General features: G+C 40.3%; 1 protein-coding gene across 2 annotated transcripts in view; it reads right to left on the bottom strand.

Annotated features, from left to right (window-relative positions):
- TMEM135 (transmembrane protein 135) overlaps positions 1-22,290 on the bottom strand; it is a 163,343-nt gene extending 141,053 nt beyond the window's left edge. For both annotated transcript variants that reach the window (XM_027895834.1, XM_027895835.1), the window contains exons 1-3: positions 22,105-22,290; positions 9,185-9,312; positions 3,418-3,510 (exon numbers count right to left, since the gene is read on the bottom strand). In XM_027895834.1, the coding sequence (XP_027751635.1) occupies positions 3,418-3,510; positions 9,185-9,312; positions 22,105-22,245 (362 nt within the window). In that variant the 5' untranslated portion in view covers positions 22,246-22,290. The remainder of the gene's footprint in view (positions 1-3,417; positions 3,511-9,184; positions 9,313-22,104) is intronic.
- Between the last annotated feature and the right edge of the window lie 5,695 nt (positions 22,291-27,985).

Below are 27,985 nucleotides of genomic sequence, written 5' to 3'. Positions count from 1 at the left end.
TCAGAGGCCGAAAAACCTAAATAAAATATTTTTCTTTCAAAATTACAAATAAAATTTCTTCTTACCAACAGTTGGGAACAACACCTATAGGCGTTAACAAAGATTATATGGTAAACAACTTCATACAAAGGTTATTAAAGAGAATGTAATGATTTCCTAAGGAAGTTTAATGAAATTAATTTGTCCGACTCATATTTCTATTTTTGAGGAGACTAACAGCTTTTAATGTCTAACACTACAAAACTGAATTCTATGACAAAACAACTGCACATTTTTCTTTAATAGAAGATGTAAAAAGGTCAAACTGTAAAGAATATTATAGTCTTTAAAGTATACTTGTGCAAGTGCACCTGTTAGAAGCTTACTTATTATCATATAGCCATAATTATTATGACAATATATACATATGGAGTAACTAAAACATTGACAATTAGTCAAATGAAATTAAAAACCCATACATTCTATGAATTGCATTTATTTGTCCAGGAAAAGGGAGTACTTCCCTTATTTACAAGAACATTTTCTTCGCATGTGAAAACATGCAACAAACCAGTTATATTTTTGCTTCATTTTTCAATATCTTTGCCAGAGCCATAAATACAGAGAAGAAAAATAACAGGGCAGGACTAATGCTAAAAGTAATTAAAAATATATGTACTGTCTGAGATAATGAGGTAGTGTAAATCAGCTGAAATTTAACTCTGTGCCCTCTTCGCTCTACTCAGAGCATCAAACATATACCAACCACGCAGGTAACAAGCGTCAGACTGACATTTATAAATCCTGCATTTGGCTTCCTTCTGATCCTAAGAGGCAACCTACACTGCTTGACAGCTCCAGAAAAACACAAAAATTCTGGGTTCCTCCTGCTGGAGTAAGGGATGAAAGGCACAGAATATGAATCCACACATTGCAAACACATAATCTCCATGTTTATATATCTACATCCAATTCTTATCTAAGAAATAATTTTTATCAAAACATTACTTAATCATAATAATGTGACCAGTTCTCACATAACGTTTATAGATACAAATACAAAAAAGTTAATGTGTTTTTATTCCTTGGCCCTTTCCACAGATCCTAATAAACTAGTTTTCATAGACAGGATAACTATATTTTATAGTCACCAAATAGAATAGACATGGACATATTAATGTGTCATTTATATCTTTATAGAACTGTAACAGCATAATGCAGATCATGTCCTGAGTCTATCCGAAATTTCTATGAGATGTCACCTCCCTTCCTCATTGCCAGTGTGATGCAAATTTGCAATTACATATTACACAGATAAAAACTATAATCAAACTAGTTCTGTAACATATTAAAAAAGATGTTCCTCCTCAGGGTTACAATGCATCTAGCCAAGCTATCCATCTCTTTTTCCCATTCTTTCATAAGAATTATAAAGTGTACAAGGCTGGCACACATGAACAGCGACACTTGAAAGAAAATCTGATTTACAAGCCTGCTGTTCCCAAGTTCAGGACTCACAGGGATGCTGTGCAAGCAAATGCCACTGTGGTACTTAAAATAGGGTATCCACTTGGGAAGAGATTAAGTGATTAAGTTCGATGTTGCTGCCAGCTGCTAGTAGCAATTTGAAGAGCTAGAGATATGTTTATGAACTCAAAACAGGACTTTTTCCCACCTCCCTGATTTTTCCCTACAATCTGTTCTAAGCCACTTAGAAGATAACTGAAAATGTCCCTGTGTCTCCATGTGAAATGTAGTTTCCTAAGGGACTACAAGGAGACTATTAAAATTTGATTTTGCCAGTAATAGAAGCTAACGGACTAACAGATGTGAAATTAGAAAGTCATATTTTACTGTCAGCAGCAGGATTTTGCACATTATACATAGTAGCCATCTGAGAACATACAAAACAACTTCATACTTTAAAAAAAATAACCAACTAAATTTTCAAATACCTTTTGATGTCTTTTAACATTTTTTTTCATTAAGAACAATGACCCCACATTTTCATACATGTGCTATACTGCAATATCAACACTGCCTTTTTTCCTTTATCTGATGCAATATAACGTGGGGTTTTAGGCAAAATAAGTTTGGTCACACATTATGAATTTCAACAGAAAGGAGAATAACCCTTCAGGAACTAAGTATTCCAGCATCATTCATTTCATACGTGCTGTACCAATCTACTTTTGTCATTTTCACATATCTCTATTTCAACTTCTATTTCTTTCAGATTTCAGATGCTAAATAGAAGCCTGTTAACATGTCAAAGCTTTCATACATTGCCACTAAAACTTGTAGAAAACACAATTTGATATAAAATTTGTTTTCCTACTCTTTTTGCTACACTTAACAAGCTCAGCTTTGCAAGTTTCTCATAGTTGTTCCACAGTTACACAAAAACATTGTACAGGTTTGGGCTCTTAAGCAGTTCCAACTGGTAACTCACAAATACTCTGAAAGATACAAGTTCACAGATGGACAACCAGCCTGATTTCTTCCTCTTTAATGTTATCTAGAAATATTAGAAGTCTGGCTCAGAAAAGCCCCACATTGTGACAGGTCTGTAGGAAAAGTTAAGCCATTGTTGTCACTGATCAAAGGGAAAAATGCATTTGTTCAAGTGACAAAATGAAACACTGATGCCAACAGCAGTGCTGGAGCCTAAGTAACTAGACAAAGTTCTACTAAAATGCATGCAACCTCTTAGGAAGTAATTACAGTAAGATGAAAATCAATCAGCTAGAGAGGACATTAAAAAGATAATTAACTTATTTGGTAATTGATGATGATTATTTTCCCTATAGTTACATTAAAGAAAGTGATTTAGAAGTGCTCCCATGTTTCCAATAACCTCTTACACATCCTCAGTTTTCAAAAGCAATGGCTAATGCATTCTTTTAAAAGGACAGAACTCTGACATACCTAAAACTTGCCTTGGGTTATGCTTACTCAATGAGTGAATAATCTGCATTATTTCAGTTTATCCACAGGTTCTTTTCACAACATCCTATCATTCCTCTACCTTAACTAATGTCACATTGTTAACTGAAGTCATCAGTAACTTTTACCTGCATTCTCCTTCTCTATGACTAACTGCAAATATTATTCAAATTGTATTTTAAAAAACAAACCAAAAACAACAGTTTCATTAGGAAACCCTAAGAAATTGAGCTTCATTAGGCAATCCTGAGCAACCCAACTACACGTTAAAGAAGAAAAACAAACCACAAACAGGAATCAATGTCTGTAAAGTGTTTTTCTCACTGTAGCTTTCTGGACTGAAATATAAGGTTGCAAAAGACACTACCTCAAATGAACTGTATTTCCAACATTCTGAAACAAAACCACTGAATTGTCAAACGTCACTCATCAAACGACTAAAACAAGAAATATTACTATATAGAAGTGAAAATCCATAAACACAAACCCTACCTGCTTTTCCTTTCGATGAGAATAGCCATGTAAGAAGCTGGTAAAGCAGCACCAAAGCCAGGAGACCAAAAGTAAAACTTTCCAAGTATCTTCCTGAAAAAGTAACATATATGTAACATGTACACATATTACATGCAAATGGAACATTCACGTACAACACCATATTTTACCTTTATCATAAAATTACAAATGATTTATTAATGTTGTCCTTTTGCATTAATCTGTACTTACTAATAATCACTAATAATTATATTCTTATAGTTGGATAATTCTCAGAGGAGTTCCCCAATTGTTTCTTAAACATTAAACACCTGAAACACTTCATTAATATATTCACTTAATTTAAATGACTACTTTTCTTCCAGGAAAGCTTCTGAAAAGTTGTAGATAATAATTACAGAAAAATCTTCTAAAAGAACTTATATCTGCTTATCTCTCTGCTACTGGTCCAAATACATCTTCAGGAAGACATGCTTTGTGGAATGCAGCAATGCAATCAGGCACGGCAGAAATCAAATCAAATAATTACAGTATACATCGCACTCCAAAGAGATAAGTCACTGATGCTAGAAACAGGAAAACACATATTTACAGTAAGCCAGCGAATCAACCTGTACATTATGTGTGGAAGCAACAATGACTTCCCAGTCCTATTAAGCTGGTAAAGCTCTCATTTTTTGCAACTAGATCTGGATTTCATTCAGAGTCCCCACAATTTCAACTACTGAAATTCCTTCAACAATAACAGTTGAAAAAAAAAAAACAGTTACACAAATGACAGTATGTTTCTATAAATAAAGAGAATTTTTCTCTATATTGGTCTCTGTTAAAGGAGGAAAATCAAACTGCATGTCTGACACAATGTCACCAACCTCATTTGGTCTGCTCAGGAGACCCGCACCTTAAATCTAATATTCAGGCTGATCACAGAAGCAAACAACAGTCAGGTAGTCATGACATTTGGTAGGATGATAATAAATATACTTCAATATATCAATGCTGTTCAGCTGATAACCACTACTGGCGGGAAAACAAGTGTTACAGCAGAGTCTACCCTTCCAAAAACAAAATAAACAAACAAAATAGCAAACATAAACAGGGCAGAAAAGGACATTTTTTTTAGATAAAATTTCATGTTGACAACACAGAAGAGAGAACAAAGATAATTCATCAACACCATCTGATTAGTTCACTTTCATTCTTGCTGTAAATGGCATGAGCAGCCTCATTTCATACTTCTCCAGCAAAAATAACATTACCAGCAAGCAATGCCAGCTTATGTTCGTAAGTGAAAAGAGAGCCAGTGTATCAGCAGCAAGTGATGTAATGGCAATTACACACACTGTTCATTCCCACGGCTGCAAAAGGATAATTTCTCAGGATGACAATGCCAAATGCTGCAGGAGCTAAAGTTCATTATTAGGACTCTCTCGGAAAGTAATTACTGTATGAAGTTTCAGAGAAGTCATTTTAAACATCTTAATAAGTATGAACACATCTTACCAGACACACCTGTTAAGTAACAGAACAAATGTCTTTCCTGTGGGAAAGAAACAGGAATTTGTTCTTTTGGCATGGTTTAGAATCCCTTTACAAATGCTTACATGTTTGAGTTGACAAGATTTCGGAAACAGTAGCATATTTTACATAATAAAGCCTAGTGAAAATCAAAATGTCCAATCAGTAAGTGAAATATCTAAACAACTCCCAAAGTAAATGAAAATAAATTTCTGTTATTATTTGCGTAGTTATTTTCACATGGCGTATGGAATTGAAATTAGTATAAGAACTCTAAGTTTTTTCACCTAATTCCTCAATGAACAAGTTGTACATGGACAAACATAATTACTGTAGTTGCTAGACTAAGAGATCCATGTCTTCATGAGGTTTTGCATTTATTAAAACAAAAAACCTAAAAATCACACCTTTCATTTAACAGATGTAATGCTTGTCAACACTGAGTCTAGCACTTCCGTCTGAAGCCCAGACAGATGTAGTCTTCTGGATCTCATCAGCAGAAGAGATTACAAGCCCCAGCTGGCCTGTCACACATCCGTAACAGAGAACATCACCCTCACTGCTCTGCCAAAGAACAGGCTGTTCATAGGCCTTAGTTCGCTTCAGAAAAAAACCAGGAGTTAAAATCAGTCAGGCACATTAGCTTGGCAATCCCCTATAGAACAAGAACATCTATTCACAGCCTAAATCAGTGCTGATACTGGATTTAGATGTTTTTGAAATTCTGCCCACCTGTAAAGTGCTGAGAATATTAAACAATCCCTGAAATTATTTAAATTGCACTTTCTTGCCTGAAATTGTACATCCTTGACAATATTTGCAGTGGTTTCAGTTTTGGTGGTTTTGCCTTGTTGAAAAGAAGCAAATACTGCAAGACTATCAATAAGATATATTAGCGCAAACCAGACATCTCAATCCCAATTGCATTTCATACTTAGATCTTTTAATTGTTACTGGATGACTAGTACACACAAGGACTGCAGATTCACTGGGACTTTGGTAAAGGTAAGAACAGATCAAGGAGTCACTTGATCCAGGACACGCTATACGCCTACCAATACACCTTCTCCTTGGTGCTACGAAAGGAAACAGGTGGCTCTCCTCAAATAAGGAATTGTGCAGGTAAATATGAGTTAACACGAGCAGCTAGAAACTTCTATTGCTTTGGTCTAGAACTCGAAGAGAGTAAGAGCAGTCCACTGCAGGGGCCTTGCTGGACAACTTTGTTTCTGAGTTACTGCTGCTCCTGCTGTAACACATCTTTCAACCAAAAAAAGATACAAAAACTGCAGCATGTATTCTATTACACAAATCTATCAGAGCCAAGCTCTCATCACTACGTAGGGCCAGATCTAGAGCATCTAGGTCTCCACAGTCTCAGACAATCTCTTTCCATAGTTGCAAATCAAGTTCAGAAATATTCAGGGCAGTTATGCAGAAAGAGAGGTACTGACATTTCTTTGATGGATTAAAATGTACAATACCAAATTGCATTCTGGCCTGGAAAATCACTTACAATTACTTTTGTTCTCAGGGGCTGCTGAAGGTAATACACTGTATCACACAGCAATAAAATCAAGGAATAATACAAATTCAAGCATAGCATTACAAATTTATAAATATTTTTTAAAAACCCACAAATTGGTGAAAAAAAAAAGAAAAGCAGGGTTATGTGGCTTAAGCTGCATGACAATGTTGATATTAAGTAATTCCAAGTGAATGACTTGTCAACATTATGATCTTAGGAGAAACTCTTAAAAAGAAAAAGGCATATATTACTCAGTTTGTAAAGGTGTCATGTATTCATTCAGCTTCCTGGCATGTTCTCATTTTCTCTCCAAATAACACTTACTCACTCCTTGAGTACTGAAGTGACTTGTTCAAATTAGCCACACATGATGACCCTCAAACACTTGATTAATAGCAGCTAGTTTAAAGCCGATCCTTGACTAAGGATAGAGCTGCTTTTCTTCTTCCCACAGCATTACTTTGTACTTTTCTCTATCAAATTTCATAAGTGACTTTAATCAACACATATTTCTGAAATGGATGAGAGTCAGTTTCAGATTTCTGTAACCTAAACAATCTCATACAATTTTTCATACTGGTCTTCATGCCCTTTTCCAGATTCTTTAGGTATATCTAAAACAAAGGACATAACAGGAACTTCACTGGCAACCTCTTCCTATTACAAAAATCAGTTATTTATCCCTTATTTTGTTTCATGTATATTAACTATTTGCTAATCATTTACTTATTCCTGGAAAACAGAGAACCCTTCTTCTTGAATAGTCCTAGCAAAAAATCTTGTCCAAGTCAACAGGGAATTCATGTAAAATGCACCAGGTGCATCACTACCAGGTACACATTTATTCTTCAAAACATACCAATAAATCTGGAAAATATGTATTTTCTGATAACCATGTTATCCACTGTTTTTGCAATGTAATTTTATAGCTCTTACATATCCTAGTCACTTACTTGCTGAGGGTCTGAATTTTATTATGGTCAGAAAAGCTGCAAAATACTCATTATAACTGGACATTCATGTACTTCAAAACAGGCACAATTCCTATGATTGCCCAAACACTTCGTTCTTTTGCTTCTAGTAGTGATTCCAGTTCGCTAGTTTCAATCAGCTCCCTAGCCAATAACTTTTTGGTTGCATGTCCTGCAATTGTAGGTGGTGGGCCCCGTGCAGAGATCCTGCCAGAAGGATGCTGCTGCGGCTGACAACTCTTCACGGGAATCTCTTTGCAACAGAAAAAGCATGTACAGCTCTTGAGATGCTGGTGGGTTACTGGGCTGCACAGCTGTAAGAATGGCAGGGTAAACATTTACAGCCATCCCTTGTCACGTTGAATTGTTAGAATTGTCCTTTGCATGGCTCTGGCCTAGGTCAACCCAAACAATGCTTCAAGGGAACTTGGAGAGCACTTGGACTATGTAGCATTTCCATTACCCAGTCTGCATCTGGCCCTGCTGTTCTGGAGGTCAGAACAGCTTTAGACACCTATATTCCATACAGGTGAAAGTGATGCCATACCAGCTGGCTCCATTGGAAGACACTCATCTCTTACCTACTAGCACAGACACAGTCATAGATCTGGTAGCTGGTTAATATCCTCTCTAAGGGGAAGAGCTGAATACCATGTAACTTAAAACCATACTAGCCTAATTAGAGAGTAACATTTAATTACAGCACTGAAGTAAGGCACTGCAGACTTACAGGCAAACACATGGCAGCATAAGGAAAAGCACTAAAAGAGTAAACATAAATCAGTATTAATACAACCTAGATTGCTAGAAAACATCATATTCTTTAGAGCTCATTACTTTTATATTCACTTTGAACTTTGCAAATGATTTACTTAAAAAGCGTTCCATGGCTCCTCAGCCAGTTCCTCCTCTTCTTACGTCTTCTCCTTCATCTTTGAAGCAAAGTTTAGAGGCCTCTAAAGAGATTTAGAATTAGGGCATAATGGGTTTGATTATCTTTTAGTGGGGCTGCTGAGTGTGCTGCCAGTTAACTTTCAAAAATTCATAGCTACTGTAGGCTTTACGTGCCTATGTGTAACATCTCTTACAATAAATGCATTTAGATATAGGACATTATCATGTTCATAAACAGGAAAGCTTCATTTTTAACTATCCTGACAGTTACTTGAAATATACACTGGAAACAGCTCAGGACACAGAAGTGCCTTCTATATTAATTTTTCAGAGCAAGTCTGTATCTTACAGAATCCCAGAAGTTGTGCTGGGATTTCCTTCATTTATGACCAAAATAAGGTAAGTACAAACTTGGATGGCTGGATAAAGTTTAGGATAATTAAAAGTTATCACAGCCCCTGCATCAGGAAAATAGAAACCAATATCAAATTACATCAATTATTTCTAGGAAGGAAAGGTTGGGCTTTCTTAGGTCCCCTTTAGAATATATTTGAATTTCCTGGAACAATGTATTCTGAATCCGTAAAACAGAGAAAAAGAAGCAAAGTGGATACATTGACTTGTTTACTGATTTAAAAGATTTTAAAAATGAGAAGAAAATATTTTTTTAAAAAAACAAAGTTTCATATTCGAGTGGTAAGAGCAGAAATCAATATGATGGCACAGCTGTAGCTTTTTTTACTCCAAAACATTACAAACAAGCCTATTACAAAAAGACACAAATTATTATTTAAATTGAAAAGTTGCACAAAAATAGCTTTACTATTATGTTTCATTTTTAGGACAGTATACCAACCTTAGAATGCAAAAGCAAGCAATATACAAGGTCCCATTTGCTGTCAGAAAGGAAGTTGACTGCAAGATCTCAGGTAGCAGTTTGTACAAATAATAGTCAAGTTTTCGTTTCCTGAGAATAGCTGCAATCTGAGGGAGGAGGGAAGAAAAAAAAAAAGGGAGGACAAACTTTAATTCAGTTAGGCTCTTTTTTGCACACTGTAAAGAAAAATAAAAAAAGGAAAATGCCCACTTAAGTAGTAAAACAAAGCCTCTTAAGTTTGCTGGGTTTATGAAAAATACCACAAAGATTTCCTTTGAAATTGTTCCAGCCGTTACAACTTTTATACCAGGAAATACATCAAGTAATCCTAAATAGGAAGTATAAGAGGAATTTTATTACCTTGTTACCGTTGGCCATAACTGTCAGAAACACTGTCTGCCAGATATCAAAACTTCTAAGATATGTTAAATTTACACTTGAGTTTTATCTTCAAGACAATTGGACTATCACATAATTATGGTCAGAATACCACTAAAGTAATCCAAATACGGGCTTTTCACAGTGTCTACGAAGTAATGATGCGTCTCTAAATGTTTTCTACTCCAATTAACCTACTGCAAGTCTTCCAAAAAATGTTCACCGTTTGCTGAGAACACATTCCTGACAAATTTTACTGAAATGATGTATTATCTAAACAACTGCCTGTAGCAGAAAACTGGATCAATCTAAAAATTAAACATTCTTTTTGGTCAGTTTAATGTATGTCCCCATATTATAAAAAATACCTATTCAATGACTCAAACACTCGAGGTCCTCAAATCCTTTTTTTCTACAGAAATTCCACAAATATATAATGTGGAGGTGCAGCAAATCAGGCTCGTCTGAGAGGCACTCAGGGGTAAGACCAGAGTTTTCAGTCAGTGCTTAGAGAACTTCTAAACAGAGCTGGTGCTAATAAGAACAAAGACAGATGTCTTGTTAAATTGGTACTGCCAACCCCCTCTCAAAGTCTTGGTTGTAAGAGAGATTCTTTGAAATGCTCTCCACTCATACTGAATAACAAGTAGATGCCATCAAGCCATCAAATCAAGAGAGGGGCCAGGTATTCTGGTAAAACTAACTAAAGAAAAGTTCTGCCAAAATTTGTTTCAAAAATGAAGCTTGAACTAAGGATTAACAAGAAATACATGTATGAACAGACTTCTGAAAACAGATTTACACGTGACTTAAGTGTCAAGACTGCTTAGAGCATAATGGATTAGGCAATAATGCAATCCAGATAATCTATCTGTTGAAGGAAAGTCTTAACATAGTCTAAATGCTGGATAACTAGTTGCTATCTCCTCAGCTATTTCTAGCATGTTGGACGAAGGTCACAACACTGGAGCAAAATAACATTTTTTTTTTTTTTTAAGAACACAGCCTTTGTACCTGAAATGTGAAGCCTTACTTCCTCAGACCAAAGTGTCAGAAGTGCAACACAAAAATACTGGTATCTTATATATTAATGTCAAATCAAAGTAAAAAATTTATTTCTGTAATGTCTTCAACAGGTTTTAGATTAATGTAAATTTCTGGTCTCCCTTCCCTCCTTCACCTTTACTACCCTACTCCCAAGTGAAAAATAGCAAAGAACCAGAAACTACAACACACAAACCATTCAAAAGAAAATTGCTCACAATAACTCAAAGAGATATATGTGTGAGAGCAATAGAGCTTGATGCACACCCACCAAAACAAAAAGCATATAATTTTCTAAGTGCTTTATAGACACCAACTAAGCTAAATGCTGTGTACAGCTGAAAGCAGGCATGATCAGACTATGGAGTTCCTCTCCTCCACCACCAATGGTGCAATTACGTGGAAAATATACCAGAGATACTTCCTGACACCACTTTGCTCTCCCTATCAGTTCCACACATTTCAAAAAAGTATTATTAAAGTTGAGGTTATGGAGACAGAAAGGTTATAAAATCTGATGTCAGGCTGCAGCGGTTCATGGCTCCCAGTGGGATACACTTCACTCAAGCAAGCTGGGAGGACACTGTGATGAAAACCAAATTCTTACAAAAATGCACTGCTCGGGCTTAGCAGTGGATTTCAGTAGCAGGCAGCATGGAAAGAGAAGGCGTCAGGACATCCAGTAGATACTTCTTTGGCAAACTATTAATGTCCATGAAGATGCTAACAGATGTAGGAGGTTTGTAAGGAACCTGAGACTCCCTGCAGCATTAGAGAGACAGAAAAGCATGTCTCTTTGACAATACGCTCTTGGCTCTCCAGTTATAAAAGGAGCACAAGAATCCTAGGACACTTTTATTTAGGAACCTCAGGGTGGTCTGTATCAGGATCTTAGTGCTAATAGCTGTAAAAGTTAGTTTGGGGTGTTACTCACTATGAGAATGAAGGACTGAAATTCTGATGTAACCCCACCCAAACAGTTTATTACTGTGTATCTAGGAATGGCCCAATACCTGCCAATACTCTTTTCACCCTCTCCCTAATTTCTTAGTTTCACTCTTCTCTTTTTGAGATGGAGCAACAATAATTTTACAGAACAAAATTCTTCAGTACTTTCAAATTATTGTAGATGTTCAGCTTTAGTAAGACAGTACAGCATATCTGCAACGAGCGGGGCACTGATGTGTGAGAGAATGCCACAAGTATCTGCTGCTCTATGAAACACAGACACAGTGCTGCCTCCCCTTATCTCCCGCTGCCTGTGCTGCCTCATGTCACCTCCTAACCCAGCCAATTCGCCATAATCCAGGGAACAGAAGCAACACACTTCTCACATTACTCTAAGACCATGATTTCAGCAGAGAGAAAAGCAAAATCCACTTCCAGTGCTGCGTCTCTCTCTAATTTATTTCTGAAGCCATGGTGCTTCTCCTGGGTATTACCCTTTACAAGAAGAAGACTGCCCAAAAGAATGTCTGGAACAAGGGAGAGAAGACTCCACTGAATGCCAGTGGATTCAGAAACGGGTTTCACTTTATTCATGACTTCCCCAGGCAGATCACAGCCATGCAGCCTTACCCACCTCAGGGTGAAGAATGCTCCAACACCTGCCCTAACTAACAACAACTTAGGAACTGCTGCAATTTCCTACTCTGGCTTTCCACAAAATACTGAGTCACTCTTAAATAAATCTCCTATGCTTGCCAATGACACTAAAGTAACAATTAATGGCACTTTCTCAAGCAGATTTCCTCTCTGCAGGTAAAGAATGTCCAGGTTTGAAAGACTTACATAATGTTAAAGATTTCTCTATTTATTGATCAAGAATTCCCACCCTATTAAGAATTAAGCATTTGCATCAGGGTCGAGTATAATCCTCCTTGCAACTTAATTTGCAAGAATTCCAAGATACCTGGAAGGTAATAAAGAAAACCCACATTTCAAAAACTAAAACTGAATGTTTTCCTTTCACCACTATTTCAGTTTTCTTACACTATGATGTTTTATGCACCAAAGAGAAACTTTAAGCAGTAACACAGCCTGCAGAAGCAGTGTTCATTTGGCCTATGTAAGCAGCAAACAGACTTGGGTTTATTATCCACAGTCCATACCAGCAGCTGAGTTATTTGCTCATAACAGCTTTTGCAGCTCTTCCTGCTATTTAAATTCATTTTCTTCTGTCTCAAAACCAGCAGAACTCAAGCTATCAGAGCTCTGGAAACAGGATAGGGAGTCCAGCTTTGCTTTTTTACCTTCTCATCTTCTAATACAGACAGCTAATAAATCATGTCTTTCCCAATCTCCCATAAGGTACACTTTTCTAGATGCCCAACACTCAACCACTAGGAGTAAAAGGGAATTTAAAACAAATCATGCACTGCCACAGGCAAATGCTCTAAGAATGTCCACAGTTTTTAATATTTTCTAATTTTCTTTTATTTGCATCCACAAGTTCTAGCTCTTGGCCCCACTTCAGTCCAGTAGTCTGCAGAAAATGCAGATACACTCTAGAAGAAGAAATAAATGAATTGCAGTTAGAGGAAAGAAAACGATCAACAAGGCCACAAAGGATTAATCTGAAAGAATCCTAGATGTGTCATCATTAAAAACATAAAGAGTAGAGATAGAAAAGAGGTAACAGAGAGAAGGTTTCAGTAAGAAAGCTGAAAAAACATATTGAACTCCTAAAAAGATCAGTTATGTTAAAATATTAAGAAATAGAAAAATTTCAAATTGGACTGTTAAACTATATAATCTGTGTATCACTGGATATTATGAGGGTAAGAGTAGGTGTGTCTGGATAAAGTGCAGGTAGATCACAACACTGCAGTTCTCAGACAACCAAAATTTTGCAGCTGCACTCAGACAAGACAAATACATTACTCTTTAATAACATATAAAAGTGAGAAATTGATTTGATAAACCATACCTTGTGTGACATCTATGCCCTACACACGCAGGAGGAAGGAGCAGGGGATTAAATACCTGCAAGCCTGACTTGCAGAGAAAATATTTGTGGCCCCAAACATGATTAGTTTGGTACTGAGAATGTGGTCATGCAAAGCCTCTTGAATAACAAAAGCGAAGCATGCAGGAAAGAAAATTTCCTTTCCACACCTGAAGACTGATCCAGCACTGCCTGATGTCCCATTACCACCTGTGGGAAAGCTGAAAACAGAAAAACTCTTGACTTATTTTTAAGAAAAGAACTCCTTTCCTTGCTTCTGCACACCACTTGATACCCAAAATTTGACTACGATTTATGCAGGCCTGGCAGCATCAGGAGGGTTTTGGAGGCAACTCCACACCCTCATTCCTTAGAAAGAACAGCAGGATTAACACATTACAGCTACCACAGCAAAAGACATCACCAAAAAACAAACCTGCCCTCCAAAATCCTCAAATGCCCAAGCACCAAAACGGTCCTCTAACCTATCTTTTATACACCTAGCCCAGAAACTCCCATTATAATATTTTGGCCTTTACCACTCTGAAATAGACAGGAAGTGTTCATACATATGAAAAACCCTGTTTAACTCATTTAAAAGATTGCTATGAAGTTATACTTAGCACAGATAGAAAGACCACAAGAGACAGGCTTCTACATCTCTAAGACTGTTCTCATGTGAATAGCAATGAGGGTAGAAGAAAGCAATGTGGGATTTAGACATTTTACGTGCAGCACAATACAGAGGGGAGTTGGAACGAGAGCACCCCTCAAATCAAATATAAAGACTCCTGAAGTAATACACTAGTCACTCCAAGAATAAACTTTGTTAATGATCTGAACTCTAAGATCTACTGTATTTTATGTCTGAAGGACAAAAAAACAAACCCCAAAACTGTTCAATAATGATAAAGAAATAGACAGAAAAAAAATATTTTCTAGCATTAACAACAGAATTCACACAACTGCATTTTGACTCTCCAACATAAAAAACGTAACTATGAAAAATCAGCCCACCAGTTTCAGGATACCATCAGTTTGCAGAACAGCATTACTAAGTGCTTCTTTTTTTTTTTTTTTAATTTATTCTTTGTACACAAATGCTAAGCCTCACAGAACTAAGAAATCAGAAAGTATTTAATCTGTCCTAACCACAGAAAGAATATATGCAATTCCAATACCATCCTTAAAACACAGCCACATGGCCTAGAGCAAGACTTTGAAGCAGGCTATCAGTGTTCCAGCAGAAAAGAAACAGGAGACTCAAACCCAACCTTTGCCACGATCTGCAGCACCAGCCAGGCCCGGTTATTTTAACGATGTGTCACGTAACGCCTACAAGTATTTATCATCCAACCGCAATAACCTCAGCTTCACCTCCAGTACCCTCAGCCTTCACCTATATCCCTGGAACTACAGATTCCACAAGAGGCATCGCACACAGAGGGTGGTTTGACTTAATGAATGCACTAATTGGCTGACCAATGTACACAGTCTGACAGGTTACAGAAGGATAAAAAAACCACCGACCTTGTGCCAACTATGCCGTCATGTACAACATCATTCTTCTCTCCCTCCTCCATCAAACCATCATTTTTTATGTTTGTACAGGGTGTATTTCTTCAAGAACACTACCCCTTCATCAAATTTTAATGAAATTAGACAATACATACACCACTGATTGGTGAAAAATGGAAAAAAGCACTATTGTTTCTCTACCATTCCCTCCCAATGCACAGGTAAAATCAAGCACATCATAACAAACTTCTATTGAAAAGGAAAATAAAGAAAGGAAGAAAAGAACGGAAAAAAAACCTACAGAAATATTCAGTTTGCCAAATCTCCAGGAAGGCAGAATTCAGTAACATTTATAAGCATGACTATCTGTCATGTTTAGGCACCTCTAAAATGCAAATTTAGAGATGATCAATAATGCTGTGTACATGGTTTATACAGTCCATACACCGCAAGTCATTAAAAACCCAAGAAAAAATAAATAAATTAAGCCACGTGTGCATGCTAAAAGCAAAGCAATCCCCAGTATTTAAACCACTTAAGAAAGTATCTCAGATTGCTCAAGTGGCACGCTGAGCTACAAATTTATGTCTGATTTTTTTCATTACTGTATTCAAATATTTACATTTTTTTATAACCATTTGCAATTTTGTATGAATTTTACAAGAACATTAGTCCTTTGCTTTATAAAAATTATTTTTAAGTGCTTTGGAGTAGCCTAACCTCAAAGTGCCCTCAGGTTATGCTTAGGTTTTGAAAGACACTTGTTCAAATCAGTAATTTGTTTCTCATGCCTCCCCTGAAACACTCAGATTTGTTTTTCCTCAATTAGCTCATCTCTCCTGATTTCACCGATTACAAAACTTGGCTTCCAGATTGTTTAATTTCATAACACAGTTCCTGCAATACTCTGAGGAAGAGCGTGTGCCTCCTGCTCTCTGAGTTCCCTTGTCTCTTGTGAGCTGTTATATGAGGATCACTGTCAGCCAGTTGGGTTGTCTCAATTCAGCTTTGTTTAAAATTTTCCATATCATCCAATGGATCTAAAAAGGAAACAAGCAGTACTCGTGTGCTCTTTGAATGACACCTAAACTATGTTCAATCCTGGCATCACTCTCATTCCATGGCAACTTATCTTTACCACTTACTTCCCTTCTACTTAAATAAGTAGGAGACTACTTTTCATTTCCCTTTAAGTGTCTAACTCAGCATAATTTCCAAATATTTTCCTCCTACCCTGAAAATCTTGCACTCTACTACACAGCTGTAACAAGTTAAGAGAACAGATTTACATCTCCTCCATAAATAGACCATTTAACAACTTCTGCTGGTTCCCAGTATTTGTAGTGTCTTAATCAAGATCTTTGCTCAGTAAAAGCTCAGTCAAGGTTGAGGCTTTCCCTGGTTTCCACCATTCCATGATGCAGGTTCCTTGCATCTTTGAGCATAAATTCTTCAGTCCACCTAAATTCACTGTGTGATTCCTTTTAAATTCTCAGTACCTCAGCAAAAGGCTATTTCTGCTGATTTTCAACTTATGAAAGAATTTTATAGTGTGGCCGAAAAGCCACCTGAACAGAGCAGAATCACCACAGCCTGAAATGAAGAAGTCAGGTTCTTACTTCAGTAACATTTAGGCTAATTTCAGTCATATTTAACCCATCTTCCAGAAAAATCTAAAGGCAGGAAGACACTAACCTACATGTCATTCATAAAACAGCAGAGAGATACAGGACACTGCACAGCAACTATAGGTAGCTGCTGCGCTGACAGAACAGAGATTCTTAATGGCCCAACCCAGAGATCCAAGCGGGCACACAGAAGCATATTCCAGAGTAACAATAACATCCTTCTTAGTGTCCCCACCCTACTTCCAAATACACACTGGTTTGCAGCACAAACAAACAAAAAGCACATTTTAATATACCCAGCAATTCTGGACTATTTTAGAACACAATGTGGCCAGTGCAGCCTTCTCGCACACCTCAGAAAGATGACACGTGACAACTGTGTCTACACTGGCAGATAAGACAGGATCCATTTTAGTGTGAGCTGGCTCCCAGCTTTGCTCAGCACCAGTTCAAACAGCTCTCCCTGAGAGAAACTGTACACAAAGCACACCTGAAGCAGCAGCAGCATGGCCAGCGTGCACTGTCCATCCTTGGGGACAATCTCTGGCCCAATCCTACAGCAATGTGCACATGGCCAGGAAAGTGATGTGAGACTCACACTTCACTCTGCCTCACTTTGACCTTTGGCTGGTGATTCTGTCTTCCATACAACAGTTTTGAAAATAATTCATTAGTGCAATAATTAGTCGTTCTTGTTATTACCTGCAGTCAATTAGTGACCTGCCTTGTGAAGGGACTCCCCAGCTGCCACGTGCACCTTGCACTGCAGCTCCCTGGCCCATGCTGTACTCATACCAATGTCCCTCCCTCTGATATTGTACAGGATATTGTCCATTGCTGACAGCACTTGTGTCTCTGACAGTGTGATACACAACGCTGTCCTATTCCTAAGGAGCTTACAAAATAAATAATGCAGATTAAGATAAGGAATACAGATACTGAGGGGTCAAACAGGGCCTAGGAAGACAACAGCGCTGCAATCCTAAGAGGGAAAAAACGTTTTGACACAGGAAGAGAAAAAAAAGCAATTGGCATCTAAGAACCTGAAGGTTTATTTATAAGCACAGCAAGAAGCAGATATGGTGCAAGTATGAAGAAATATTAAAACAGAGCAAGCCCCAAGGATCATTAAAAACTGTACTGGAGCAGCAGACTCTGGTCACATCTGTTCTCCTAAGGAGTTGGCTAAACCACCCTCAGTCCCGAGGACGTATGAAACAGACCTGCTGGCACCCACACAGCGCTGGGCCTGCTGCTCCTCTCTATGCCAGCAGATCTGTCTGGGAGAGACGCCTCTGGAGTCAGAGCCAGGAGCAAGCCAAGAGTCAGCTTGAAGCACAAAATGGTCAGTGCTCAAGCTGTGCCCTTTAGCAGCCAAGGTGAAGGAAAGACAGTAGGTGTAGGATGGGAAGGGGCTGGTGCTGGAGAGGAAGACCTGTGTTTGAAAGGAAAAGGGGAAGGACAGAACTTAAGTTGGAGAGGTAGGGAGGCACTCTGTCTTAAATTAGGTGAGGAGAATACATAATCAGAGTAAGTGAAAGAAAAGGTGAATGGCACAAATGACTCTTGCCATCCTGCAGGCAAAAAGTTAGAAGAATGACCTCAACAGCAAAGTAGCAAACAAATGATTTTTACCTTATTTAATTAGGAGAAAATGTTACCACCTGATCAGATTATCTCTGATACCCTAAAACGACTTCATAAAAACAAATAAGCACACCTATCTACTGCAAAACTATCATCAAAGAAGTGTCTAAAACACAAAAACATCCATGGACTTTGCTTTAATGCATATGATAAATGGCAGATTTCCCATATGAAATCAACAGAAATCTCGGGAAACAGAAGCAGAGACAACTGAAAGCCAGTATTTCCAGCCTTTCCCCAAATTCACGCAATTTCCCTGTCCAGTCACTCTCTTCTCCTCATCTCTGTGAATTCCTAGAAATCTGAATTCTTCAACTTTAAAAAAACAAGATGACAGCTTCTCATTTTGTGTAGCTTTCACTAATCTAAAAAAAAAAGCATAAATGGAACGAAGTACAGCAAACTGACGAAGAACTTCATTGAAGTTTGAAGATATCAAGGCAGATAGTTTTTTAAAAGTGTAATTACAAGGTTCATGGAAATTTGGGGGTTCTTTTGGAAATATAAATGTTAAGCCACTTTAACTGTTACTCTTAAGTGGGTCTCAGAAGGCTTGCATATTGGGACACTTGGGTTGTGAAACACAAGCAGTCTTTAATTACAAAACAGGCCTTCTTGTCAGCCACTTCGTAAGGGGATTCGTAATTCAATTTAGATGTAAAACCTATTTTTGCTAAAGCAATCAATTTGTACTGGAGCAAAAATAAAGACAGTGAAAATAAGACTCAAGGTTATACTTTTCCCAACTGAAAAAAAAAAAAAAAAAACTCAAGCACAGTTACTAAAAAGAGGGGAAAAAAACAACTAAACAAACAGTACAGAACTACTTATAAGCAAAGACTCTATACAACCACTTACTGAAAGCTGGTATTTCACTTATCAAATACTAGCACTACTTAATTTGGCTCCATCAGTCTCCACTGAAGAGCAACAAAATATTTAAGAGACTTTGAGCGTAGCTGGTTTGAGTTTGGACTCTGGATTGTACCTGTCCCTACCCAAGCTCTCTCACAGAACAACCTCTGACAGTTTATTCTCAGCTATTCGTTCTCATTCATTTCTACACAGGCTTTTGTGAAAGGAAACTCTTTCATCTCCTTTCCTTAGTTATTAGCCTGTGGCAACAGGAGGACCAATCAGAAGCCATTTTACAGGCTTGACATAGAAAAATGAAGTGCATCTTTTTGTTGCTGAGCTCTAAAAAGGACTGGGACTAAGCACTACCAGAAATATTCTGAATATGCACTGATATAACTATTAAGATAAAATAACTCAAGTCCATCCCCTTATGTGAACCTCAGAAAAGGTCTTATCGTTTGTGTTGTCTAAGTGTGATATTTCATTTACACATAAAAGGTTTTCAAGCACAGCTTGTAAGTCCAGCAAAGAATGAATTTTGTGATGATTCTCTTAATTCAGGACTGTCCTTTCCCTGCCAAGCTACTTAATGTGCAAAGCCTCTGCTTCCTCCTCTGCAGTCCCCACTGCACCCTTTCGCTCTTTACCTTACACTGGCTCTGGTGCTCCCCAAATTCTGTGTAATAAATCAATCCACTTAATTAATCTGGTTGAAATTCACCCCAGCTAAAAGCAGGGTAGTAGCCTCTTCTGGGTCAGCAAATGAATCGAACTTGCTTATGGAGAGATGAGGTCCAGGATACACAAAAGAAGAAGTACAGTTATGTCTCGGGGAGCAAAGGCTGGCAAGTGCTTCCTCTCTCATTAGATAGCAGCAAGATTTCAGAGCAACTCAGCTTTTAATCAAGTTAAACACTGTCAACAAGAACCTAGGAGAAATTAAAAACTGCAAAGGCAGAAGTGTAAAAACTGATGCAGAGGTTTTACAGTACAGTAGGACATTGGTTGAGAAGGTTCCCATCCCATTCTGGGTTTGTGACAAGGTGTAACTGTTTATGGGGTCACAGTGCAAAACATATGAGGAAAACATTCTGGATTTTTAGGTTTGTTTTTCTTTTCAGAGAAATAAAAAGTGGGAGCTTTCACCCTAACTCATGACTGCATAACTGAGTCAACTGCAACAGAGTTATGAGCAGAATCTCTTGACCAGGTTTGGCTGCTGGGGAACTTTGATTTAATTATGGAATTGTTTAAGCTGCTTTATCTTTAGCCTGAGAGATCACCACTACACCTCTTGTGGCTTATTTCAGACCCATTCTCTGCTGGTACAAGTATTTATTCTCCCATAGAGCAAAGTGGATCAGAAAATAGATACAAAGAAAATAATACTGGGGAAAGGGAGAGGAGGAGATGGAGTGTTCTTTATATTAGTTTCCTGATCCAGCTCATTGTATGTTCACACAAACAGCTGCCACTTCTGTTTGTGTCAGTTCAGAGTGAAAATGTTCACTGTCAGACAGGACAACTCCTTAGGTTCACACTGCTACCAATTACTCTCTTTTTTTATCGTACTAATGGACATTGTCACAATTTTAACTCAAAGAGCACTTCAGTGGGAGCTTAACTGAATTATGTCAGGACTGCTGCAGCCCCACTCCTTCCTTTCTCTTTATTACATACCTTGATAATTTTGTTGCACCAGCCCTGGCACAGAGTTGAAAGTGCAGACTCAATGACTTGTGTTTTCTTTCTGTCAGTGATAGCTTGGGGGCAGCTCAGTAGCCAGCTCACCACTCAATCCCCCAAGTACCACTACAGGAGAAGCACAGAGGTGAGGACAGACTGAAGTGCTCAGCTGCGGCGATTCCAGCTTAGATTGGCTTTCAGAATATGTTTACACAGATAGATGCAAACAATTTTCAGCTCCTCTACCTACACCCTAATTTGCTGGAAGTGTGCCAGCTGCAACTGAAGTGATATAACCAAGTCTAACTGCACGCTCAAGCTGAGATACCTCACCTGTAGGACACTCTCTGAGTACCTAGACTCCTTCAGCCTTGATGTATTTTTTCAGTCTTGCTTCATTATGCAATGGAATCTCCTTGATCCTAAGGCACTGATTACCAACCAAGGTGTCTCCAACAGCAAGACACACGTGTATTACACTTGCTACTGCCAAAGATACAATGCCAGCCTCCCAGGCAAACATTAAGTCTTTTTATCTAAGTATCATATGAAACATAGGGCAAAAATATGATGTTCAGGCTGTGCCCATGCCCTCCCACCCCACCAGCTTCACCATTCTCACAGCATGTTATGCCTCCAGACCCCACCACCCCCTATGCCCTTACTCTGCCCTCGTAGGCCCAGATCTAACACACTCCCTGTCATGCTCTCCCCCTGTCAAACTTCAGGCTCTCCACCCCAGACAACCCTCCGGCCCTCAAAACAAGCTGCTCCCACTGCCATCCCTCTGCTCCCCAGCACCAGACCTCCTCCTACCCCCAGTGCACCCTTTCTGCTCTTCTCTCCCCTCACCCCAAGGTCAGGCTGCCCCTTGACTTCTGCCCTGCCCGTTGCCTCCCAACACAACCTCTCCCCACCCACCTGAGGCCAGACTCCCCTCGCCCGGGCACTGCTTGTGCTCTTCCCAAATACCTCCACTGCCCTTCCCGCTCGCCTCAGGCCAGGCTCTCACAATGTCCTCTATATCTCCCGCTTCCACCTCAGGCCAGGCTCCCCCTGCCCCGGTATCCCTGACGACCTTCCACCCAAAACCAAGGCCAGACTCCCCCTCCTCTGCCACCCCTCCTGCCCTTGTGCCCCCAGGCCAGTCCGCGCCCTAGGTCGGGCCAACCCCCATGCACGCCCGCACCCACCAGGTAGAGGGTGCCGTAGATGCGGAGGGACTCGGCCAGGGCGCTCTGTGTGACGTGCAGCACGGCCGAGGAGCACCGCGGGTGCCAGGTGTGCCCGATCTCGTAGCAGCTGTGGGGGATGGACTTGCTCAGCGCCGCCATCTTTGCAGCGCGCGCGCGGAGCGGGACGCGGGGCTGGGGGCGCGGGGCGCGCGCGGCCTCCGCGTCACCGCCGGGGCCGGGGAAGAGGTCGCGCGGGGCGCTGCGCGCGCCGGGGTTACTCGCGGGCACGGCCGCTCTCACCACACCCCCCCCTCGCGCCGCTCGCGTGAGGCCCGCAGCCAATGGGCGGCCGCCGGGGAGCGGCCGGGGCGGGGGCGGCGCGAGCCGCGGGCAGGCGCGGGGAGGGCGCGGGGCCTCCCGCGGGCCCCTTCGTGTCACCCACGTTCGTCCCGTGTCCCTCCGTGTTCCCTCCCCCCGTGTCACCCGTGTCCCGTCACGCTCCCCCGCGGCACAGGCATTTAGGTATGTTTCGATAGGCTTCTGCGAGAACAGGTCAGCATCGCAGCCGTACCGATTTCGGGATGTCTGTTGCCAGAGTGGCTCGCACGAGTTGGCCGGTTCTCACCGTGCAGGGAGGAGGTTTCGGTGTGTAGGCAAGGAGTAAACATGGAACTCAGCATTAAAGGTCATTACGGGGCATTTCTTTCTCGCAGTTTTTCATAGCCTGCAAGGGCTCCAACATCTCCGTCAGCTCGCTCCACCCGTGCAGTCTCCTATTCCTCCTGTTTTTCATGTCATCCTGCTTTTCCTCCTGAGCCCCTGGCTGATGTCAAACACCGTTTCCTGTCTTAAATGGTGTGACCTCCTCACGAATTTAAGGTTTTACTCCTGTGATTAGAGTGTTTGCTAGACTAGAGTTTGAGACTTCCTGAGAAACAGATTGGCCCTTTGCATGGGTCCTCATGTAGAACTATATATTAAGTGCAAAGTCTCCATAGAAAAAAACTGCTTAATTATGAAGAGAGTGAGTAATACCAGAAAATTGAAAAAATGCATGTGCACACACACCCACACACGTGTTCCGCATGTCCGGCGTGCCCCCTGCATCCCGTTACACCTATAGGGAATGAGCATAAGGAGAAGCCTCCCACAGCTCCTTCCATGAGGTGGGGCTGGCGGCAGCTCCTGATGCCACAGCAGCAGCCAGGATGGACGGACAGACAGATGGAGAGGGAGGTGATTAATTAAGGTCAGAGAGTTAAGTTTGGAAGAGACCACTGAAAGTCATCCAACCTTCCTATTTAAGCAGGGTCCGCTACAGCACATCACTCAGGATTGTGTCCAGGCAGCTTTTGGTTATCTCCTGTGAGAGAAACTCCACAACTTCTCTGGGCAGTCTGTTCCAGTGTACAGTCACCCACACAGTAAAGTTCTTTCTCATGTTCAGATGGAAATTCCTGTGCATCAGTTTCTGCCTGTTGCCTCCTGTCCTACTGCTTGACATCACAAAAAGGAGCCTAACTCCATCTTCTTGATGAAGTCCCCTCACTCTTCTCTGGGCTAAACAGCCCCAGCTCCCTCAGCCTTTCCTCATATGAGAGATGCTTTAGTCCCCTAATTACCTTTGAACACGATGGAGTTTTTACAAAACCGCAAAGGCAGTGACTGATGGCACAGTTACAGCTCAGTTGCAAAACTGGCATCTGGTTCCAGCTTGAAATTTTGATAATTTCAGGCCTAAATGGGCTGTGTGTATCAGGACCTGGGGATTTTACTTGGGTATTTGTTAAGCAACAGTTTGCAAACCCTCTGTTCTGATGGAGCAAGTACACTATCTACTGTGTCGTGGTGAAGTCAGGAAGACATTGTTTCAAAACCTAGGTGGGAGATACATCCTGAAGCCTATAGCAAAATCAGCAAACTAACCCGCAGTCAAATACAGACTTGGAACAGATCCACAGCAAGAACATTCCTCCCCCTGGTTCCAAATTGTCCTTCTGAGCCTGCTGAGTTCCCCTCACTGATCAGACTTGAGACCAGCCTGTAGCACTGCCAAAAATATAGAGCAAATTTGTCACTGATTTTGCAAACCCCTTTGCCATTCTTCCAAAGGAGCCTGCTGTAGGTGCAAGAACATACTAGCATTTAAGTTTTAGCAGCCTATAGATGGTTCACAGAACTTGGGGCCACTGAGAGGCTGTTAGCAGATTCCCACCCAACAAATCTGCAGTAGGAGATTGTTGGCCTAAATAGTTCAATTATGCTATTTCAGTCAAGCGTGCTTTAGGTAAAACTCTGTCTATGACAGGCTGTGTTTAAAATCTAGTAGAAGACCCTAGAGATAACTTTAAATTCAGCTTTAGTGCTGAGGTACAGCTCCCCTGCAGCTGCAGTTGTATAGCTGCCCCAGGGAGTGGATATTGCTGTGTGCTGACCCTTGTAGGGAAGCAACCTTGGCAAGATAACCTGCTACAGCTTTGTCTGGACTTTGGCTGGGACCTTGCTTGCTGTTTTTGTATTACTCTGTGAAAAAAACTGCTTGTGGGCAGAAAAGGCAACTATTGCTTAAGTTACGGATTCTGGCTCTCTTTGCTTGCGTGTTTTGGCTTTGATATTACTCTGGGTTTAAGGGTTGCTTGCTGCCTTGTAGGCACGGAGCTGTGGCACGAACAATAGTAATAATTGCACAAACTAATGATTTCACATCTGATACACGTTTTTGCAGACAGTCTTAATTTTGGGACGACTTGCCCTGCTCACTTATGTAAACTCATAAAGAAGGACCGACCCTACAAGATACTTTGTTCATTTGTGCAGTGCCGCTGATCTGGCTGAACAGTTGCCTGCTCAGAACTGGAGGCTTTTGCATCTCTCCTTTTGGCTCAGCTGAGGAAGCCTCTGATGATGGATGCACTGTTAAAGAAGGCAGCACAGCCCTGACCTTGCTCCAGGCCCTTTTCCATGGGGTTGCAATACTCTGGGAAGAAGCCCTGGGGGTAAAACAGCATGGGAATAGCACTGATGGCCCAGTTGGCATTGGATCCCACCCAGGATACTCTTCTGTCCTGGGAGAAACTTGCCCTTGTTGGATTAGGGACAGAATAGTCTTGGAAAAGGATGGAATCTCATTAATTAAAAAAACATTGAGGACCTTTAGTTTTGCCCTGTAAGTAAATGAGGTTTTCAGGAACACTCCTTGTTGCATGAAAAAGGCTCTATACTGGGAATAGCAGACGGTGTCTATAACGTTACTTAAACAAACACTAGTGGTGAATCCTGTGGCATAAAGCCAGGTATGTGGCACAAAGCCAGGTATGTGGCACACACTCTCCAGGACTTGCCTTGTAATATTTAAGTGCCTTGGAGAATGCTACTCAGTGTAGTCCCAAAAACAAAGCCAGGGAGTGAGCTAATCGCTAAGCAATATAAAAGGTGGGGGAGTTGAGAGTGCTCAGTTTACTCCCTGGTCCTTGTTGATATAGCAGTGTCAGATATACCAATGTGTCTCAGTAAAAGTTTTGGCTGGCAAGAATATCAGATGGATGCATGAGCCTCATTAGACTAGGAGAGCAGTGATATCCAGTGCCTTGTGCAATGAAGGGACCGATGTGGCAGCGTCTCACTGCATGGAGATTCTCTGTTCCAGTTGCCCACAGACCTGTTTGAAGCTGGGTTAACAAAATGCAGTTTTTAGCAGAAGTCCCAGGCCAGACTCACTCTTTAGCAAGATACTTTAACTGATGGACAGCACTGCAATCCTTTAGTTTACCTGTACTGATTATATTTGGGAGTCAGATGGCTTGGGTAACAATTGCTGAATGAAGAAAAGTAGGGCCTGTCTTTCCAGGTTTTCATGGGTCTCACAGTCTGAGAACATTCTCTGCTGCTATCTTCAGCATCTGCTAAGTCTGATATCTGCAAATATTTTGCATGTCTCAGCCCATGAGAGTAGCTGGAGGTGTGAAGATTTTTCTCTTGCCTTCACACTGAGCAGCTATCAGTGTTAGGAAGGGGTCTGACTGGGAATCCAAGGCAAAGAATTTAACTAATTAAAACAAAATCAGGCATTAAAAAATAAACTGAGGAAAAAAGCCAGCCAGGGAACTTGACATTGGCAGGAGGCTTAGCCTTTCAAATGCATCAGGATCTGGGAAATCTTCCTTCTAAACATTTTTAAATATCAGAACAGTCTGGAAACATTTTAACTTGGAAGAAAGGTTATGCTTTGCCCTCTCTGGTCCCTCATGTTGCTTTCCAACTTTTGTGCTTTTTTTCTGCTATGTGTTTGTTTTCTCCCTTGGGACAGGTGATCCAGCTTTTCCCTGCTACTCATGCAGTTTTCAGTGCCTGAACTTTAGTTCTGGAAGTAACTTCGCTTGTCTGATGATAAGAACTGCTCTTTCTAGCAGAAGGGTATTTTGCATTCACTTATTTTTCAGCTTTTCCCATTCTTCCACTCTCATTGTTATTACCCTTCAGTTTGTTCTCCTGCCATCTGTGCAGTTGTCTCATGCCTCCATCATAAAGTTTATGAAATCCAGACCAAAAAATATTCTTCTGCTAAAAAACTAGGGATTAAATTAATCCTTCTTCTTACTTCAGTGGTGACAATGGGTACATGCAGATACCTACCTCCTTCAGTAAAATGCATAGGAACTTGGAGATGTTGCTCCAATCTCCATTTTTTCTTAAGATCCAGGACAAACGGTTAGAGTGTATAATTAGTTCTATAGAAATAAACCACAAGCTTGTAACATACATCACTAATACATGAAATGGCTTTATTGAATGGGAGTGAATGGCCATTGAGCTGATTTACTTTCCTTCAAGGAAAGAAAGACTCTTTAAGAACTGCTTTTCACCCTTGTCCCCAGAACTACTTACACTTTAAACTTAACCCATTTTGCATTATTTGAAGAGGGATTCTCTTCTGGCTTGCAACCATGAATGATACTTGTTCATTTTTTAGCAGTGGATAATCTCAAAATACCCTTGTGTTTGCTGATATTTCAAGGTAAAGGAATTATCTGGAAGTTTTCCCATTTTACAGATATAATAATGTCCAAAGTAAATACAGGATGGACTGTGGGATAATATGCTGTGAACCCTTTAATACACACAATAATACCCTCCTGTTTATACAAATAGGGATTTTTTTTCCAGACATAAATGTTGCAGTCTTTCTTACAGAGGTACCAAGGGTTATATTAAGAAAACAAAATCATAACATTCACCACGCTGACTCTGTGGGCCAAACCAAGAGATGTCATACTGAGCCATATTCATGGTACTGGCATCAGTAGAATTGTACTTCAACTGTATTTAGCCTATGGTGTTGCTGTTCCTGGAGACAGTGATTTCTTTCTAAATCAGGTGACAGAGTGGGTCATTAAAGGCTAAAATAAGCCACTGGGTTCACTAGAGAAGGAATGGGAGGCAGTGCACGTGGACACACCATCCCAAGAGCAGCCCAAAACAGCAACTGTGACCCCGCTGCTTCGTCGCTGCTTTCCTGCTTTCCAGGAAAGTGCTTTCTGCAGTTCTGGAAAGAATGCAAAAATCACACCTTGCATCATCCAGGTACCTCAGCATATTCCTGTGCTTGAAACTCCCTTGCCCAGTTCCCTACCTTTGTTTGACTGAAACCATTATAACCCACCTTTACACCTTTACTATCAAAAGGTTTGCCTGCCTGTGCTCTACAACTACAGTGCTGTTCATGTCTTTCCTCTGCCATCCTTCTGTCTCCATGTTTATCGGTTTGAGCAGCCAGGAAAGACCTGTCCCACATACCTTCCACATCCTTCAATTCTGCCTACCAGGTGGGGGCAGCAGCCTTCAAACATACAGTTGATATTCACATTTCCAAGACTATGGGTGGGAAGGGTGGGATTAGATT

This window comes from Empidonax traillii, unplaced genomic scaffold, assembly GCF_003031625.1.
Source record: "Empidonax traillii isolate 1590-97213 ecotype Southwest subspecies unplaced genomic scaffold, ASM303162v1 scaffold471:size1368335, whole genome shotgun sequence".
In the NCBI taxonomy this organism is placed as follows: domain Eukaryota; kingdom Metazoa; phylum Chordata; class Aves; order Passeriformes; family Tyrannidae; genus Empidonax; species Empidonax traillii.
This window is presented reverse-complemented; position numbering and strand designations above follow the sequence as displayed.